The sequence below is a fragment of the Mastigoproctus giganteus genome, chromosome 4 (genome assembly GCF_048544385.1).
Source record: "Mastigoproctus giganteus isolate SK-2022 chromosome 4, ASM4854438v1, whole genome shotgun sequence".
Taxonomy (NCBI): domain Eukaryota; kingdom Metazoa; phylum Arthropoda; class Arachnida; order Uropygi; family Thelyphonidae; genus Mastigoproctus; species Mastigoproctus giganteus.
Genome location: NC_143578.1, coordinates 172,977,446 through 172,997,418, shown reverse-complemented (window position 1 = coordinate 172,997,418; position 19,973 = coordinate 172,977,446). Strand labels below are relative to the sequence as shown.

At 38.0% G+C, this 19,973-nt stretch overlaps 1 protein-coding gene across 2 annotated transcripts in view; it reads left to right on the top strand.

Annotated features, from left to right (window-relative positions):
• LOC150087207 (tetratricopeptide repeat protein 39B-like) overlaps nt 1-19,973 on the top strand; it is a 349,901-nt gene that overhangs the window by 189,145 nt on the left and 140,783 nt on the right. For both annotated transcript variants that reach the window (XM_090371071.1, XM_090371072.1), the window contains exon 7: nt 18,359-18,458. In XM_090371071.1, coding sequence (XP_090227197.1) covers nt 18,359-18,458 — 100 coding nt within the window. The remainder of the gene's footprint in view (nt 1-18,358; nt 18,459-19,973) is intronic.

Below are 19,973 nucleotides of genomic sequence, written 5' to 3'. Positions count from 1 at the left end.
CATTTAAAATAGTTTCCGTAGGAAAAAAATTTCCATATAATGAATGGATTACGAGAGACTTAACTGGAAACTCATTAACAGTTCGCATCTCTGTCCTTCAGGCAATTGAGACAATAAGTGCTGCTACTAAGCGTGAATTAAGAGTTAAAGAGATTACCATTCTGTAACTTAGTGGTACTCATGAAACCTATCCAACCTCCTGTTTCACATACCCAGAAGTTGTGCTGGTCAGCTGATTGGTTGTTTACCAGTATTCAACACGGCAAGCAAATAATTCATTTGAATAAATACAGTACATGACATTTCAGACTTACGTTAATTTTCTTATTATCTGTATTTGTGTTCAGTGCTGGATTAAGGTACAGGCTAGCCGGACTCTCTTTTGGGGCACCAAAAACAGAAGAACAATGAGGCAAAAAAATATATATATCCTTGGTGAAGCCTGCAAAAAATCTTTCTGCCCTGGCCACGGAAATACCTTGGTCCGGCACTGTCTGTATTTCATATTTATATTTCACAGGGTTATACTCCAGAACATGGCTACAACCCTGTACTTTGGCAAGAAAGCAGAGATAGGACAGTGACACAACTCCCACTCACTGCTATCCCGCTCTCTTGCATATTACTGGGGGGATGTCATGTGACATCACAATATGGGGAACATGCTTTGTAAAAAGGATAGGTGGAACAGAACTAGGGTATGTCTGCCAGGGGCAAAGGTTGATGACGTTGTAGAGCGGATATCATCTTTTAAGGACACAAAAGGTGATATTGTTGTACACGTTGGCACTAATGATATTAAGAGTAGCAGACCGGCAGAATTACTTAACAAGTACAGGTCACTGTTGAAAAAAAGCCGTGAATTAGGGTTTAATTTGAAAGTGTCTGCAATTCTGCCCAGACACGATAGGAGGGAGTATATGATGAGAGTCTTGTCGATCAATTCGGCCCTGGAAAGATTGTGCAAGGCTCAAGGGGTAGAATTTTTTTCAGCCTGGTCTGTACTTGTTAACACGAGAGACCGCTTCTACAGGGATGGGATACACTTAAATAGAAAGGGTTCAAGAATATTTTCTGATGCTATCGAGGCAGTGTTAGATGGGTCGAAAAACTGCTAGCTTGGGGGGATACAAGGACTAATAGATTAACAGTAGCCACTGGCAGAGGTGAAAGTGATTCTTGCACTGCTTCTATTGGAATGAGCAGAAGCCTGGAAAACAATATGCAGCATATTTCAGACTGCTGGGAGTCATTGCGGTACAAGTAAACTCGTGGGTTGTGTTAGGGTAGCTAAGAATAGGAACAGGTGCATGTATACTTGCGTGTACACCAATGCTAGGAGTTTGGTAAATAAATTTGATGAATTTGAGGTATTGCTCAAAGCAACAAAGGTGGATATTGTTGGGATATCAGAGACATGGTGTCACACAAATATAAGGAATGCAGAACTGGAATTTGGGGAGTACAACGTCTACAGAAATTATAAACAGGATAGGAAGGAAGGAGGGGCTATGCTATTAGTTAAGAAACACATAAAATCCAAGGAAGTGAAGCCAGTCAACATCACTGGACAGTGCAGTGTCGAGTCAGTTTGGTGTGACATAAGCATTGGGAGATCAAAATTGAGAGTAGGAGTGTGTTATAGGCCTAATGACTCTGGTGAGTATAATAAGAAACTGTACAGGGAAATAGAGTGGGCCAGTAAATCAGAGAGTCTTATAATGGGGGATTTTAATTTCCCAGACATTGACTGGAATTTGTGGGTTGGTCACTCACACACTAGCAAGGCTTTTGTGAATTTATTGGATGATTGTTTTCTACATCAGTGTGTTCGGGAGGCAACTAGAGGGAGTAATACACTTGATTTGGTTATCAGTATTGATTCTTCATGCCTTAAGAATCTGCAGATAGAGGAACCACTAGGTGGCAGTGATCACAGTGTGCTGAAGTGGGATTTACTCAAAGAGGTAACTACCATCAGGGGTAAAGGGAAGGGTTATTGCTTTCGTAAAGGCGACTATGATGGTCTGAGACAGTATTTAAATTCTATACAGTGAGACCAAATGATGATGTTACCAACAGCAAATTCAAAATGGGAAGCATTCAAAGAACTTATCTCGGAAGCTACTAGGCTTTACGTACCAACTAAGAAATATTATTCAAGGTTTAGGCCTAAATCGATGTCAAATGAACTAATGAGACATATGGCAGAGAAGAAAAATGCATGGGATACATATAAATTAACACATGACACAGAAGCCTATGATAGATATAAGCTGGTCTAACCAAGTCACAAAGGAGGTTAGGCAGGCAAAGGCAGATTATGAGAAATCTTTGGCAAAGGATGCAAAGAAAAACAGGAAAGAGTTCTTTACTTATGTAAACTCTAGAAGGAAGTGGATGAATCAGATTGGTCCACATGATATCAATGGTTCAACTGTTGATGATCCTGCTCAGGTAGCTAACAAACTAGGTGAATATTTTGCATCGACATTCACACATGAGGAGTTATTCAGCGAGGGGAATGCCAGAGGTGTATTCAACTCTAGCAGTAAGCTAGATAATCTTGTAATAACTGAGAGTAAAGTGGAGGAGAAATTGTTGAAGATAAACACAAGAAAGGCACCTGGGGTGGATGGGATCTATCCAGTTATATTAAAGGAAGTAAGCAAACCCTTAGCCATAATTATGAGAGCTTCCTTGGACTCAGGAGAGGTACCCATAGACTGGAGATATTGAAATGTGACCCCCAATTCACAAAGGAGGATCAAAGGCTGACACAAGTAATTATAGACCAATGAGTTTAACTTCTGTACCAGGAAAATTAATGGAGGCACTGGTAAAAGAAGCACTGCAGGATCATCTAGACAAGACTTCAGTTATAGCTCGGACCCAGCATGGTTTTGTTAAGGGAAAGTCTTGCCTGACCAATTTGATCGGACACTATGATGCAGTCACAAAAGAGCTGGATGCAGGGAATAACTTTGATATTATATACTTGGATCTTAGAAAGGCTTTTGATACTGTTGCACATGGAAGTCTGCTGCACAAATTGGAGCAGTGTGGCACTGGAGGCAAATTGCTGCTGTAGATAAAGGGGTGGTTGAGGGGGAGAAGACAGAGTGGTAATCAATGGACACTGCTCATCGTGGATTAATGTTATTAATGGAGTCCCTCAGGGTTCTGTGTTGGGTCCATTATTGTTTTCTGTATTTATAAATAATATTGATGATGGTATATCAAGCTTAATGTCCAAGTTTGCAGACTATACAAAGGTTGGCAGGGTTGTTAAGGACACTACTGACACTATGCTGCTGCAACAGGATCTGGAAAGGGTGAGCAGATGGGCTGAGAGGTGGCAAATGAAGTTTAACATTGACAAATGTAAAGTACTATATATGGGAAACAGCAACCCCAGAGCAACGTATCAACACTGTGGTACTACACAGACAGTGGTAGAGAATGAAAAGGACCTGGGGGTAATTGTGTAGGCAGATATGAAGTTTTCTGAGCTTTGCAGACGGGCTGCAAGAGTAGCTCATGGTGTCTTGTCAATGATATACAGGAATTTTTCTAGCAGGGATAAGGAGGTGATTATTCCCTTGTATAAGGCAATGGTTAGGCCACACCTTGAGTACTGTATACAGGTCTGGAGGCCTTATTTCAAGAAAGATGTAGAGCTGCTGGAACGAGTACAGAGAAGGGCAACAAGATTAGTGAATGGGATAAAGGGTTGCTCTTACGAAGAATGGCTTAAGTTTTGCAAATTACAGTGTCTGGAGACTAGGCACCGGCGAAGTGATCTGATAGAGGTGTATAAAGCCTTGAATGGTTTGAGCATGCTCAGTGCTGATGGAATTCTTCCTCTTGCTCAGAATAATCACCTGAGAGGGCATAAATTCAAATTGAGGAAAGACGGATGTAGAATATACGTGCGGAAATTTGCCTTTAGCCAGTGGGTAGTTGGTTGGTGGAATAGTCTTCCATCCCTTGTGGAAGTTGATAGCCTAAATAAATTTAAGGCTCAGCTGGACAGGTATTTTGAACGAACAGAGGGGTGAAGTGGAAGTGGGTTTTTTTTTTTTTTTTTTTTTTGGCTGATGCTGCATAAGCTTTCTTTCTTGCATCTATACCTCTACTAATGAAGAAAAAAAACGGAAATTTTTTTAAACAAATAAAAAGTACCATTACATACAACCGCTACCACTGATTCTTCTCCTGCATTCATTACTAGACGATTTCACGTGCATTGATGATGAGAATTGCTCGTGAATGTTAACAGAAATTGTGTTTTTTTTTTTTTTTTTTTTGTCTGGGGGCTGCTTCCCCCACACCCCCGCTAATATATAAAGAGAACCTGATACTAACAACTCATACATACAATTGCTCCGAAAAACATCAAATCATCAAGAAAAAACTTGAAAGCAAAAAAAAAAAAAAAAAATCTCCATCAGTCCTTGCATGCCAGTACACTTCAAACATCCACACTCAAAACATGTATTCCAAAGGTATCAAATTTACACTCGTACACCATTCAGTTACACTCTTACATCCATCCTTTTGCAAACAGAATAACATGAAATAACAATAACAAAAAATAACCAAAGGCAACAGAGCAGCATGACAATGACTAAACAACAGCACGATAATTTCACATTTCCCCTAAAATCAGAAGCGAATTTTCATACATTCAATCAGAGATGCAAAATGAGGTAAATTATGCATTCCCAATAATTAGCCAATCACAGAACTCGACCGGACAATCTCTCCACTCTTCGGCCATGCCAGCAATGGAGATATCCATGTTCTGGAGTTCAGCCAGAATAATATATATGATTCTATTTTTAGCAAGGCAATGTATAGCATTCAGTGGATCTTCAAAAGATTTATATGAAAAATGACAATGGTAAAGTTTTTTTTAAAACGTTCTGAAAAAATTGCTAAATTTGATTCAGTTATGGCAGAACATATTCGCCATATTCAGAAATCTGAATCGAAAAATATCTTGCATTATTTAGGTGACCAAATACAAAATTAAATTATTGAAATAATTTCACAAAATATTACAGAAAAAATACTAGAAATGACTAGAGAAGCTAGTCATTTCTAGTATTTTGCTGTAATCACTGAAGATGAAAATAAAAATGTTAATACAAGGAATCATGCTAAATCAATAGCCTTAAAAATAACATCTTATAAGTTTCTTTGTTCAGTTATAATTTGGCATGATATTTTAAATAAAATTAATCTGATAAGTAAAATGCTAAAAAAAAAAAATTCTGATATATGTGAAGTACTTGAATGTCTACAGAATATCATGGAATATTTTAAAGAAAATAGAATAGAGGAAGCAGTCAAAAAATTCTTGATTCAGCTAATAATATGGCTGCTATCATTGGCATTGAAGCTTCATTTCCAGAAGTAAGCACTGAAAGGAAAAGATTGAAAAAAACCTCATTTCGATTATGAAAGTAGGGATGAAGGTATTCAGGATCCGCAACAAAATTTCAAAATTAATTTCTTTCAAATTATGGAGACAAAAATTTTCTTGTTAACTGAAAGGTTTGCAGATATGAAAGAACATGTAGAATATTAAAATGTTTTATAATATTTCTGAATTAAAAAAAAAAAATGGTCAGATGACGATTTATTAAATCATTGCAAAGATTTACATATTAAGTTAAGTGGCATTATTATTATTTATTATTATTAGCTGTATGGTACAACGAAGTCTGCGGCTTATGCTGCACCAGCATAAAAAAAATGAGAGAGAGAGAGAGAGAGGGGGAGAGGGAGAGAGAGAGGGAGAGAGAGAGAAAGAGAGAGAGAGAGAGAGAGAGAGAGAGTAGAAGGGAATCACCAAGAAAGAGAAGAATGATGATATCCAGCTCAGGATCCTGGGTGTGCCAAGCCCATACTCACCAGATGTTGAGCCCCAGGGGATATTGATGGTTTTGCATTATCTGAAGAACTTAAGAGTACTTCAAATTTATATACTCCATTTGAAGTGTTACAATATTTTTTTGAAAATGATTTTATAGATACTTTTCCAAATGTAGCAGTTGCATTAAGAAATTTTCTAACTTTACCAGTTTCAGTTGCCTCAGGTGAATGGAGTTTTTCAAAATTAAAATTAATCAAAAATTATTTACGATTGAAAAAGTCTCAATAACAACTCTCTAATTTGGCAATCATTTCAATAGGAAATGATCTTTTGGAACAAATAAACATAAATGAAATAATAAGTTTGCATCTCTTAAAGCAAGGTAACAAATTTGTATAATTTTACTTTTATTTTATTATTGTACAATTAGTGCGATTTAGAATTTAAAGTTTATTTTCAGAATGATTTTGTTATATTTGTTTGTTGTTTTATTATATTATATGTGAGATATGTTGTAATTCTTTTCTTTTTCAATAAATGAATAATAATCATTTATGCCTTATTTTATTTTTTATCCAAATATTTTGGGGCAGCAAATTTGATTTCGCTTACTGGCGGCACATAGGGTTGCAGCTGCCCTACTAATGCTTAATATCATTAGTACCAGCTATTTAGATGTAATGGTGTTCTAGATAAAAGTATGTGAAGAGACTCTAAACTATGACTTACACATAAATCTTGTGTCAGCATGTACAGCAATATCACTTTTTTTGCTCTTAAAAGAATTATTCTGTAATACAGCAGGTTCGCTTTATGCTGATTCGCTATAACGCTGTTCTTATATTATAACCTGTATCTGACTATAATGCTGTCACAGATCACTATAACGCTCTTTTATAGATTGCATTTTTGGCATATTTAACGAAATCGTTTCATTTGATGTTGCCGATTGCTTGAAAATGAATAGCAAAACAACATTAAAACGTTTCCCATGCCGACTTGAGAAATTTTCCCACGCTCAGTGAAATTTTCTCGCACACTAATTTAATTGCAGTACAGTGACTTGTTACGTGTTACGAGAGCAACATTTTAAAAAATGATCAAGTATATTGCTTGTAATATTTGCGTTATATGCATTTATCCAAAGTCTAGTCATCACTCAGTACAGTATTAGACATTGTGCGTAATGAACAGTTTACTTAAACATTGTATCTTAATTAATGCAACCAACGCAGTTACATTTTCGAAGTGTTAATCATAGCCGATAAGAATGAAAAAGCAACGTCTGGACACAGTACAAAGACTATAAATGTAAGAAAAAGACTAAATTTGAAAATTAAATTAGACGTTTTGAAGCAAATCGATTCCCATCAACGACAAGCGAATGTGTGCCATAATTTAGGACTTGCAAGTTTAACTGTAAGAACAATTATAAAAAAAATAAAGAATTAATTTTAGCAGCGGGAAAGATAGCTGTTCCACTGCAAGCAACTAGGGCTAGGCCGGTTATTAGGATTGAAATGGAAAGACGTTAACTAATTTTATTGAAGATAATATCCAATGCAGAATTCAGTTAAGTGAAATATTATAAAAAAGAGAGAGAGAGAGAGAGAGAGAGAGAGAGAGAGAGAGAGAGAGAGAGAGAGAAAGAGAGAGAGAGAGAGAGAGATTAGCCAATATGATGATCTGAAGAAAACTCACCTAAAGAAGAAAAAAAAATGTGGAACCATTTAAAACTGGTAACGGCTGGTTGAATAGATTTAAAATCTAGGGAGAAGCCGCAAGTGCAGATCAAGGAGCCGAAACTTTCAAAAAAGAACTTGTTAAAATTATTGAAGATTGGTATTGTGTGCTATACTTCTCAACAAGTTTATAACATAGATGAAGCAGGACTTTTGTGGAAACGAATGCCTAAAAGAAGTTTCATATTGAAAGAAGAAAAAAACATGCCAGGTTTCAAAGTGGCGAAGGTTCGGATGACTTTATTGTTGGGTGGTAACGCTGCAGGGGATTTAAAATTAATACCCCTTTTTTAGTTTATTTAGAAGTGAGCCAAAGTTCAACCCAAAATCGACACAATTTTCATGATTAAATTCATCAATTAAATTCATGATTTTAATTGGAATTTTAAGTTTAATTTTGATACGTAAGTAGTTACCACATAATTATATACGTAAGTAATGCAGAATATTTTATATGTACAAATATTTGAATATTAAATATTTTGACCGACATTTGTGCATCTTTTCACTACCGTTTATTATTGATTAGGAAATATCCTATGGCACCGACCGCAACTTACAAATACATATGTTACTTTATGGGAATGCAGAGCTCGGTTAGCACTGATTCACTTAGCGCTCTGTTTTTCTGGAACGAATTATCAGTGTTAAGTGGGGGGTCACCTGTATAGCAAACTTTGCTCCCTGGAAGACATATTCTGATTCTGTTCTGCTTATTCTTATTGCATAAAAAATCCCCATTCCCCTAATCATGATATTACCAAGAATAGCTATATTCTGTGTGCAGAGCTGGCTAGTGTGACAATACAATCAGGCACTGGCCATGAGTGGAAAAAGTGGAAAAATATAAAAAAATATATTTTTTAAAGGCATAGCAGAATATACTTGAAGCTGCTACAGCCTGCAGGACCAGCACTCTCACCTCATGGAGATCTGTGATGCATGACAGCTCCAACATTGGGCAATGAGTACTTGAGTCCTCTGATTTTGTTTCTTCAAGGAGTAACTTTTATTTTTCTTCAAGCATTCAAATGCATCTGTCAAAACACTAAATTTCCCAACTATCTATTCACACACACACACACACACACACACACACACACACACACACACACACACACACACACACACACACACACACACACACACACACACACACACACACACACACCTGCCATGGCATTACATGTAGATATGGAGCTCTACATATATGCTGCAAACAGTGCATGCAATAAGTAGGCAATTTTTTGATATACTTGCATAAACCTGTTTCCTTGTATTATTTTTAAATACTAATGCTAACAATGTAAGATAGCACTACAAATCCTATGATGTTGCCCTTTAGTGTTTAAATCCATTTTTATACTTACCTATTTGGAAGAGTATTCATAGTGTAATTATGCTCATTATTAAATATTCAGATGTTTAGTGTATTATGAAATAATCACTGCTGAAGTGACTGAATGCTGAACTAGGGCCTAGAATGGACTGTAGATTACAGGAATACTAATGAAGGTTGTTTTTTTTTTTTTTTCTTTCCCCCCCTCCTCTCTCTAAGTTGGAAAAACTCTACACTTTTCTATGCTAAATCTGAAGGATGACATTTCCCCAAGGAACTGGCTTCATAATTAAGCATACTCTTGTTAAAGTTAACGATGGTTTCATTGAAGAGGAAGGGTGGTAAAACTTCCAAAAAATTATATGAAGGTTTTCTTGCAAGGTCTTCTTCTCTTTTCCTTTCAAAATTTGAAATGAAGTAGAAATACAAGAGGGGGGGGGGGTATCAAAATATTCTTCCACATCACCATGTTCTACATGTCCCAGAAGATTAAGAACATATATTACTCCTTTTATATGTAGTCACTACTCAAAGCAATTTCTACCATTTTTTTTGTGCCACTTATGCCATTTTTGTAGAAGGTCTTTGCTCTTGAAACCATGCTTCTGTCGCAGATATTACCTCTGCATTGCCAAAAAATGCTTTCCATGCAAAAATCATTTCACTGTGGAAAGAGGAAGGACTCGTAAGGTGCCAAGTCAGGAGGAATAAGGCAGGTGCGGCAAGATATGAACACCTCGCGTCTGGGCAAGATCAGTGGTTGCAACAACATTGTGGGCCTGTGCTTTGTCATGAAGCCACAGCACACTTTTGCTGAGCATTCCATGTCACTTCTCCTTAATTGCCACATGTAATTTGCTGTAGTAATATGCATTGATGGTTCACCAATCTCATTGCCCTTCTTTGTATCCTTTCCAGTAACTTTATATCCCTCCTAAAATGAGGCCTCCAGACCTGTATGCAGTACTCGAGATGTGGTCTAACCATTGCATTATACAATGGGATAACCATCTCCTTATCCCTGACAGAAAAAGAATCCCTTCTCCAGATGATCTGTGAGAATAATGCCTATCTCATCCCAGAAAACTGACAATAACATCTTCCCTGCAGATGGTTGAATGCTGGCCTTTTTGGGAGTTGGTGATGATGATGGATGTTTCCATTGTTTTGAAACCTATTTCATTTCTGGGTCAAAGTCGTGTATTCATGATTCATCCATACTCACCAGTTGGGAAAAAACAGGTTCGCTGTCACATATAGTGATCAATTCAGCACAGCAGACCTACCTTTTTTCTTGACGTAAGCAATCAAGGACTCCATCGTGCTTAGCATTAGTAGAGGCATATGATGCAAGAAATCAAAAAAAAAAAAAAACCCTCCATTCATTCCAAATGCCTGTCCAGCTCAGCCTTAAATTTATTTAGGCTATCAACTTCCACCATAAAAGATGGAAGTCTGTTCCACCAATCAACCACCCGCTGGCTAAAGGCAAACTTCTGCACATTTATTCTACAACTGTCTTTCTTCAATTTGAATCTATACCCCCTCAGGTTCTTAATCTGAGCAAGAGGAAGAATCCCATCAGCATTCAGCTTGCTCAACCCATTCAAGGCCTTATACACCTCTATCAGATTGCCTCCCAGGTGCCTACTCTCCAGGTGCTGCAATTTGCAGAACTTTGCAGAAGCCTTTTTTGGTAAGAGCACCCCTTTGTTCTCCTCACCAATTTGTAGCCCTTCTTTGTACTCATTCTAGCAACTCTACATCCCTCCTAAAATGAGGCCTCCAGACCTATACACAGTACTCTAGGTGTAGCCTGATCATTGCCTTGTACAATGGGATAATCACTTCCCTGTCCCTGCTGGCAAAATTCCTATATATCATTGACAAGACTCCATGGCCTGCCCTGGCAGCCTGTCTGCACTGCTCAGCAAACTTCATATTTGACTGCACTATTACCCCCAGGTCTTTTTCACTTTCCACTTCCCTGAGTGTAGTACCACACAGTTGGTACGTTTCTCTTGGGTTGTTGCTACCCATATGCAGTACTTTGCATTTGTCAATGTTAAACTTCAGTTACCACTTCTCAGCCCATTTGCCCAACTTGTCTAGATCCAGTTGGAGTAGCATACTGTCTTTACTGTCATTAACAACCCTGCCAACTTTTGTATCATCTGCAATCATATACTTATTTGTATTCAGATAATTGTGAATTATGCTCTGTGCTGATCCATAGCTTACCCCAGTGTCAGCAGCTATCTGTTTAATTGTTATCCAGTGGCCATTGATGATCAGCTGTTCAGTTTTCTCCACAAGTTTAGGAGTCTGAGTTGTAAATGGCCGCCCACTTCTTTGCTCATCGTGGACACTCTCAGCTACGCTTGAACTATCTCCACCAATGTTTTTCAACTTCATACGATGGTCAGATATTCCCATACACTGCAGAAATCTCTTCATGGATAGTCCTTGGCTGTTTGCCTTGCAAAAACAGGAATGTGATAATGTGGATTGATATTCAACTTTATTCACGATGACACTTTCACACATTCAGCTCTGTAACAAAAGAAATATAAGAGTTAGAGCAAGGAAACTTCTGGCATATATTAATAGAAAAAACAAGCAATACAGTCAATAAAACATAATGTTTAATAGAATATACAGAAGGTCAGGATAAAACTTTTTGATACCCCCCCCCTTGTACATGGCTTTTCTTTTTGCAAGGAGAGCAATGATTTATTAACAATGTATTAACTTTGCAAAGTCAACACAAGTAGTATTATTAATGGCAAATAATGAAAAAAAAATAAAAGAAAAAGCAAGCTTATACAGCATTAGCTAAAAAAAATTAAATTATGTACCAGGTACATAATGAGTTGCTGCCACTCTACTCTGAGACTGATAGTGTCACTGATACTGTCACAGTGGCAGCCATTAAAAACGTCTTTACTGCAGGAACTCATTATGAAACTGGTACAGTAAAATAAATAAAAGTATTGCTGCATTATTTTTATTTGAAAAAATAATTTCAGTACAATGAATGGAATTTTTCATTGTACTACTGTACAATGAAATAATTCGCATAAAATATATTATATAAATCCATTTGAAGTGTATGATTGATGACTTTTGAGGTTATGATGAACATCGTGGCGAGATCCAATATTTCTTACATTTCGAGGGTACAGCTCTAAAACGGTGTTCGCAGGCTGGCCGCTAGTTAGTACACCAGACCGAACCTATTGGTAACTCTCTACGAGGCTTCTGGATCAGCTAGTGTATAATCTTGCTACCTCTATTCTGTCAGATAGTGAGGGAGTCCGAATAGTGTGTATGCAGGGAGCATTGTCAAGGCCACGTTATGTCAAGGATCTGAGTATATTCTTACCATGTGTATGCCCTATCCAAAAATTTCATTACTTCATACAGCATGTCTCAGCCACTTTTTCTTACTATTGAATACACCATGAATTGTCAAACTAATAGAGTAAGCTTATCTGCAAAAAGATCTAAACCTCCCAAGCACTTCCTAATTCATTTCACAAATATACATAGTCTCAATTCTAATCTCAATGTTGTCCATTTCCACTTGCAGTCTGCCAAACCCCATGTACCTTTTCTGACAGAATCTCAGTTATCGGTTGATTCAACTACTGCTTATCTCAGATGCCGAAATTATTTGCTGTATGATTGCTTTCGCCTCAAAGGTGGTACTTGTGCATATGTCCATTCTGATATTCCCTGTCCGAGACTTGGCAATTTGGAATCTCCTCTCTTTGATCTTCTCTGGCTTAAAATCTCTCTACCTCATTGTGTCAAATTCATCCGTTGTCTCTACTGTTCTCCCAACTCCACTAATTACTTGGAGCTCTTTGACTTCCTCTCTTTGCAGCTTGACTTTCTCCAGTTGAACTTTCCTAACAGTGAGGTAATTTTCCTTGGTGAATTTGGCGCCTCCGCAGCCAGGTGGGAAGGAGCAGCAGTGCGTAGCACACGCTTCTTGATTAGACCGGGGTTTGAGCCCGTCACCACCAAATATGGAGGATGTGGAAAGGTCAGGGAATGACCACCGCATATCCTGGAGCAATATGGCCTTAGTTGCTAATGCTCCTAAAAACCAAATAACAGATCCTTGGTGATTTTAATGTTCACAACTCCAGCTGGTTTCCGTTTTCTAGTCACACCAACCCCAGCTGGTCGAGATGCTGAGGCTTTTGCAATTACTAATGACCTTACACAGATTGTTCATTTACCTACAAGAATACCAGACAATCCTAATCATACAGCCAATACGCTTGATCTTTTTCTCACAAACAACCCTTCTAAGTACATGGTCGAAGTGAGAGGTCCTTTGGCACTTCAGATCACAACTTAGTGATTGTCTCTTCTCCAATGGAACCTTTATCTCATGGCTATTCCCAACCTTGCATTGTTTGGCATTACAAGAATGCAAAATGGGATGACCTGCGAGACTTCTTTTCTTCTTTTCCTTGGTCGGAATACTGTTTCAAAACTTCTGATGTTTTGCTCAGATCGTGTCAGTGAAATTATTCTCGCAGGAATGGAATCCTTTATCTCACACTCCACTTTAAAATCTCATCCTTTATCTAAACCTTGGTTTTCCAATAAATGTGCTAAGGCTGTTCAAGAGAAGAATGTTGCATATCGTAATTGGCTTGTTTCTAATTCTTTAGTTTCATTTTCTGCCTACACCAAAGCTCACAACAATTTGAAAGCAGTTATTAATCAGTCCAAACTAGAGTTTGAACAGGCTAAGAGTAGAAAACTTGCTTCTTGCCCTAATGATAGCCGAGCATTCTGGTCTCTTGCCAAAGCTATTGGCCGCAACTTTTGCCCATCTCTGCTCCCACCGGTGTTCCCCAAGTTTCAGTTCTTTTGCCCACTCTTTTCCTCTTGTATATTAATGACCTTCTTCCATTGACTGGAAATCCTATCCATAGTTTTGCTGATGATAGCACATTGCATTCCACTTTCCATTTTTAGAAACCTTGTCCTGCTCAATCAGCTTCAACTTCTCTAAAATCTGCTACCAATTCCTTAAATGCCAATCTTCAGGTTATTTTCCAGTGGGGCAAAAACAACTTAGTTGATTTCAACCCTTCTAAAACTCAGTCTTGTCTTATATCTCGCAAAAAAGATTCTTCTGCTCCTATGCTTATCTCTAGTGAGACTCCGATTTCTAGGCAAAATGATATATCTCTTTTGGTAATTACCCTGACTTCTAATATCTCTTGGTACAAGCACATTACAAATATTGCTTCTTCTGCATCTAAAAAACTTGGTTTTCTCTTTCGCTTTCGGCATTACTTTTCTTCCAAACAGCTGCTCACTCTGTATAAATCGCAAATCCGCCCCATGGAATATTGTTCCCACATTGGGGTGGTGCCCCCAAAACTTCTCTCAGGCTTCTTGATTCCATTCAGAAGAGAGCAGTTATGTTAATTAATGATTCATCTCTAACAGTCTCTCCACTCGCCGTCTCATAGACATAGTGTTTCTGCTGCATGCCTCTTCTACAGATTCTTCCATGAGCACTGTTCTTCTCAGATGGCTTCTATAATCCCGCTCTCTCTTTCAAAACAGTTTTGAAAGAGAGAGTGGAAATTATAGAGTAAATAGATGTTGGCTGGTCACGTGCTGCCACCAGCCAACATCTATTTACTGTCCAACTTCAAACTCACAGAATCAACTTTTCATCTTCCTCGTTTATTCATTTAACTGCCGTTTTCTGGAACAACCTTCCTTCATACATATTTCCTGAAAATTAGTGTACAGAAGTTCAAGTCCAATGTCAACAAATATCTTCTTTCGTCTTCTCAACCTCCAACCCAAGCACGGCACTAAGTACTATAGGTTCTAATACTTCTCGTGTTTGGGGTTTACATAAAAAAAGAAAAAAAAAAAAAAAATTGAAGTGGCCATAGTTGGTATCCGTTTCTATTTTAATGAAGTATGAATTGTATTACATGTCATGAAAGTACTCACTTCTTGTAAAGGAAATTCATTTTGAAGTAATTCATATGAAGTTGTTGGAAATGGTTTAAAATCTAATTTAAACCATGACAAAGGTAAAGAAAGCCAACACGAGAATGACGAGAAATGTCGGATAACTTGTGCGAAAAATTAGTTTCCTGATACGGCACTCTAGCGCTGCTCGCTCGGTAAACAGATGGTAGGTGTTATCGGTCTGGAGCAGAAGTCGAGAATGATATATTGATTGACAGGTAGGCATGGCAAATGATGTGCTGATTGGTGCATGAACACAACACACAATAACATCGATTTAGTATCACTTTAGTAGTACTCAGAAGCACTAATGGTCACTTGCCTCAATGGTAACTTGCCCTAATTGCACCTGCCCTAATGAACGCTTTCCATAATGGTGAAAAAAGTCAGCTTGCCTCCACTTGAATCCCATGCAAGCTTGAACTCTTCCCAAAGTGGAGGGGGTAACCTAACCTAACCTAACCTTTTTTCTTTAGAATCATGGTCATATTCAGAAATACATTCATAAAAAAATAAATTTTTTTTTATGAATGAGGCAAGTGACCATTAGTGCTCAGAAGCACCAATGGTCACTTGCCTCAATGGTAACTTGCCCTAATCGCACCTGCCCTAATGAACGCTTTTCAGGTAGGTAGCCTTTTCCATCTTGTCCTCAAGGGTTATGTCTGGTCTGTTGTGCGGGATGGTCTTATCCAATATTATGGCGCAGTCCCAGTATAGCTTGTGGGTTCGGGTCTCTAGTACTGCCTGGGGTTCGTACTTGTAGTATGGTACACTTTCTTTGGTCAACTGGTATTTCCTCACTAGCTTCTGATGTATTATTCTGGCTACCTGGTCGTGTCTATGAGTGTACTAAGTCTGGGTGATCACCTTGCACCCCGCAGTGATGTGTTTGATCGTTTCTGAGTACAGGTGGCATCATCAACGTATGTCTTCTGACATTCTAGGCTCCTTTGCTATGTATTTTCTGTAGTTTCTGGTGTTGATTACTTTGTCTTGGATGACCAGCATGAATCCTTCAGTCTCGGGGAAGAGCGTCCCACTTGTGAGCCATGCATTGGAAGCAGTGTTATCGATGTGATCTTGATAGAGGTCATTGTAGTGTCTGCCATGGAGTGTCTTCTTTGCCCATCTTTCTAACTTCATTTCTTGTGCCGTCTGAGTGGGTGGGGGTTCCTCACTTAGGTTGAGTGGGGTATACCACTTATTTATCTTCCTTATGGCCTGGTGGAGTAGTGCTGTGTTGTTCTCGAAGTAATCCTTCAGGTTAACTATCGCTGTTTTTTGTTGCTCTATCAGGTCTATCAGACCCCTTCCTCCCTCTTTCCGAGGTATTGTTAGTCTCTCCACTGCTGACTTCGGGTGGTGTTGGCGAATCTTGGTCATCATTGTCCTTGTCTTTCACATGATATCTTCTAGCTCGGTGTTAGTCCAATCTATGACCCTGAATATGTATGTTAGTACTAGAACTGCATAGGTGTTTATAGCTTTAACTGTGTTCCCTCCATTCAATTTTGCTTTCAGCAAGCTTCTGAGTCTCTGATGATATTTTTTGGTCAGGCACTTCTTGATTTCCTTGTACTCTAAGTGCTCAGCCTGCAGCATCCCTAGCCGACTGGGCTAGCCGGGTGAGTAAAGTGCCTGCTTAGCAACCCAAAGGTCGCGGATTTGAATCCCGCCTCGGGCATGGATCAGAGTAGTGCAAAAACCTTGGGAGGTGCATTATGACCACAGAAGCCGGCAACAAATAACAAAAAAAAAAAAAAAAAAAAAAAAAAGCATCATCCCTAGGTATTTGTAGGTTTCTGCTTCTGTCATAGCTTCAATCTCTTTACCAGTCAGCAGCTGGTAGTTTCGGCCAACTAATTTTCCCTGGTGCAGTGTGTGGATCTTGCTTTTTTCTAGACCAAATTCCATCCTAATGTCCTTGCTGAATTCTTCTGTGATCCGGAGTAGTTGCTGGAGTTGCTTCTCGGTTGCCACGTGAGCTTGATGTCATCCATGTACATCAGGTGGGTGAGGGGTGTACAGGTTCTTTCTTCCTTCTTTGAGGTTATATCCATACTTGCTGTCATTGAGCATGGTGGATAGTGGGTTGAGTGCTAGACAGAACCATAGTGGGCTCAGAGCATCTCCTTGAAGATTCCTCTTCTAATGGGGATTGGCCTGGTGTGACGTTCTTGACCTTAATGGTGATACTCCATTTCACGATTGTTGCTCCTAGGAAGTTTGTCACTATCGGATTGACCTTGTACATTTTCAGGGTATCTATTAGCCAGCTCCGAGGTACGAAGTCGAAGGCCTTGCAGTAATCGATGTAGGCCGTGTATATGCTGCGGTGTTTCTTGAAGGCTTGCTCCATAACTGCGGCATCTATGGTTAATTGCTCCTTGCATCCTTTCTGCTGTTCGGCCATTATGTTCTGACTCTCTAAGTGGTCTGATATCTTCTTAGTTATGCAGCTGGTCAGGATGGATCTTGTACATCGTTGGGAGGCATGTGATTGGCCTGTATTTCGCTGGGTTTCTTTTATCTTCATCTTTAGGCTTCAGATATGTGACTCCTTCAGTGAGAAATTTTGGGATTGTCTCTGAGTGCCTTATAATTCGATTGAACTGCTCTGCTGGGTGCTTGTGTTGTTATTATTATTAGCTATGTGGTACAAGGAAGCCTGAGGCTTATGCTGCACCAGCAAAAAAAAAAAAATTTCTGAATTACCCTGAGAGAGAGAGAGATTGTCAGGGATAAAAAGATCTTGTCATATAAAGCAATGTTAGGCAACATTCTCAATAATGCAAGCAGGTTTGGAAACTTCATCATAGAAAGTATGTAGATCTGTTGGTACAGTGCAGAGAAGAACAACAAGATTAGTTTGGATTTAGCATAAAAGGGTACTCTTACCAAGAAAGACTTGAGTTCTGTAAATTGTACCATCTAGAAACTAGTAATCTGCAGGGTAGCCCAATTGAATTGTTTAAGGCTTTAATTGGTTTGAATAGGGTGTGCTGATAGCTTACTTATTTTCTTTTTCAGATCATAGGTAAGGAACAAATTTAAATTAGAAAAGGATCTTTTAGACTGAGGTAATTGATTTTTGGCTGAATAAACTTCCACCTGGTGTTGTGGAAGTGGGTAGTTTGAATAAATTTAAAGGATTGAAAATAATTATTAGAAGGGATGTACAAAGTTTTTTTTTTTTTTTTTTTTTTTTTTAATGGCTGATTTATAATTGTGCTTTCTTCAGCATTTTTCTACTCTTAATGCTAATATTGTAATAGGTTTTTTTTCTATTTTAATGTTAGTTTTCTCAGTTTTAGTATTGTAAAACTGTAACAGTTAATTTGATGAAAAGAATTATTTTGATTATAGAGAATGCTTGCAAATTCTGGAAAACAGGTTTTGGGAAAATGAGGAAAGCAAAAGGCATTATGAAAGTGGTGTAAGAATGGGACTTGGAATCTTTAATGTGGTAAGATATATACCAATATTTTTTATTTTAGTTCTGACTTCAGATTTAGTAAGTTCAGATTTTATAGATTTATCTGTTATTTACTACTGATGTAAACAAATTGCACCCAGGCCTTTCCACATTTGTTACAAGTTTTAATCACTGAATCCATCATAAAGGATCATCAATATAATAATAAAAAAAAAGAATAGTGATAGCAAAGTGCTTTGATTTTATGGTTTTTATGGTCCATTTTGTGGTTTCCTCATATGGTTTTTAAGATTTTGCGAATCATGAAGGTTGCCATTAATAGATAATTTTATTATCTATGATAATTAGCTATGCCACTTATAACTTTACAAGTATAACAATATAGTATAAACTCAATAATGTAATACATAAATAGTAAACTCGATAATGTAATACATAAATAGTAAACTCGATATTGTAATATACATATTTAATAACATAACCTTGTTAGCATAATACATATTATTGCTGCATAACTAGTGCATAAAGTTATTATTGCATTTAAGTATATTAATTTAGTGTACTATTCTCCATTAAATTGAATTTGAATGGAAATGATACCTCAGACCACAGCAAGCAAAGTAAAGGGTTCAAAGTAGTGGGGGTGCTTTGGTTCAGGGGAGAACTGAGAGGGCAGTTGTCGTCTGAATTATGGTTTTTTCAAAATGTACTACTTGTTTGATGGAACAAGTCACGATACAGCCAAGGAAGATGTCTTTGTGTGTGTTTGATGTAAAGAGTGTGAGGATATTAGGTGTCAATACAGCTTTGAGTGGTGTTTATCAGAGCTTCAAAAACAGGGCAGATGCCCTCAAAGAAGTTAAATCATTGGGTCCACCTCTACACCAGAGCTTGCACTTGTGTCAGGTAACAAAGTGGTAACCCCCAAGGCAGAATGTGCTGGTCCCACAGGTGTTAGTTATTGTCATTGACTCTATTGTCACAGAAACAAGAAATATATTGTGCAAGAAGGATAGGTGGAGTAGGACCAGGGTATGTCTGCTAGTTGCAAAAATGATGTTGTAGACAGCAAATATCATCTTTTAAGGTCATGAAACATGAAAACTGTTGTAAGGTTGCCACGAATGATGTTAAGAGTATAAGATCTGAGGACTTACTTAAATGATTTTGTAATAACTGAGAGCAAAGTTGAGAAATTGTTGAAGTTATGTTAGAGTTATATTTGAGGAGGCAGCAAAGGAAGTAAAGGCAATGCTGAGAAAAGGTTGCAAGTTAGGGTTAAATTTGAAATTTTTTAAAATTCTGTCCATACACAATAGGAGGAAGTATATGATGAGAGCCTTTCAATCAATTTGTCTCCGGAGAAATTGTACAAGGCTCACGGGGTAGAATTTTTCTCAGTCTAGTCTGTGCTTGTTAACAGGCAAGACTGCTTCTACAGGGATAGGATACTCATAAATAGGGTGCAAGAATATTTGCCAATACTATTAAGGCAGTGTTAGGTGGGTCAGAAACTGCTAGCTTGGGGAGGATACACAGACTAAA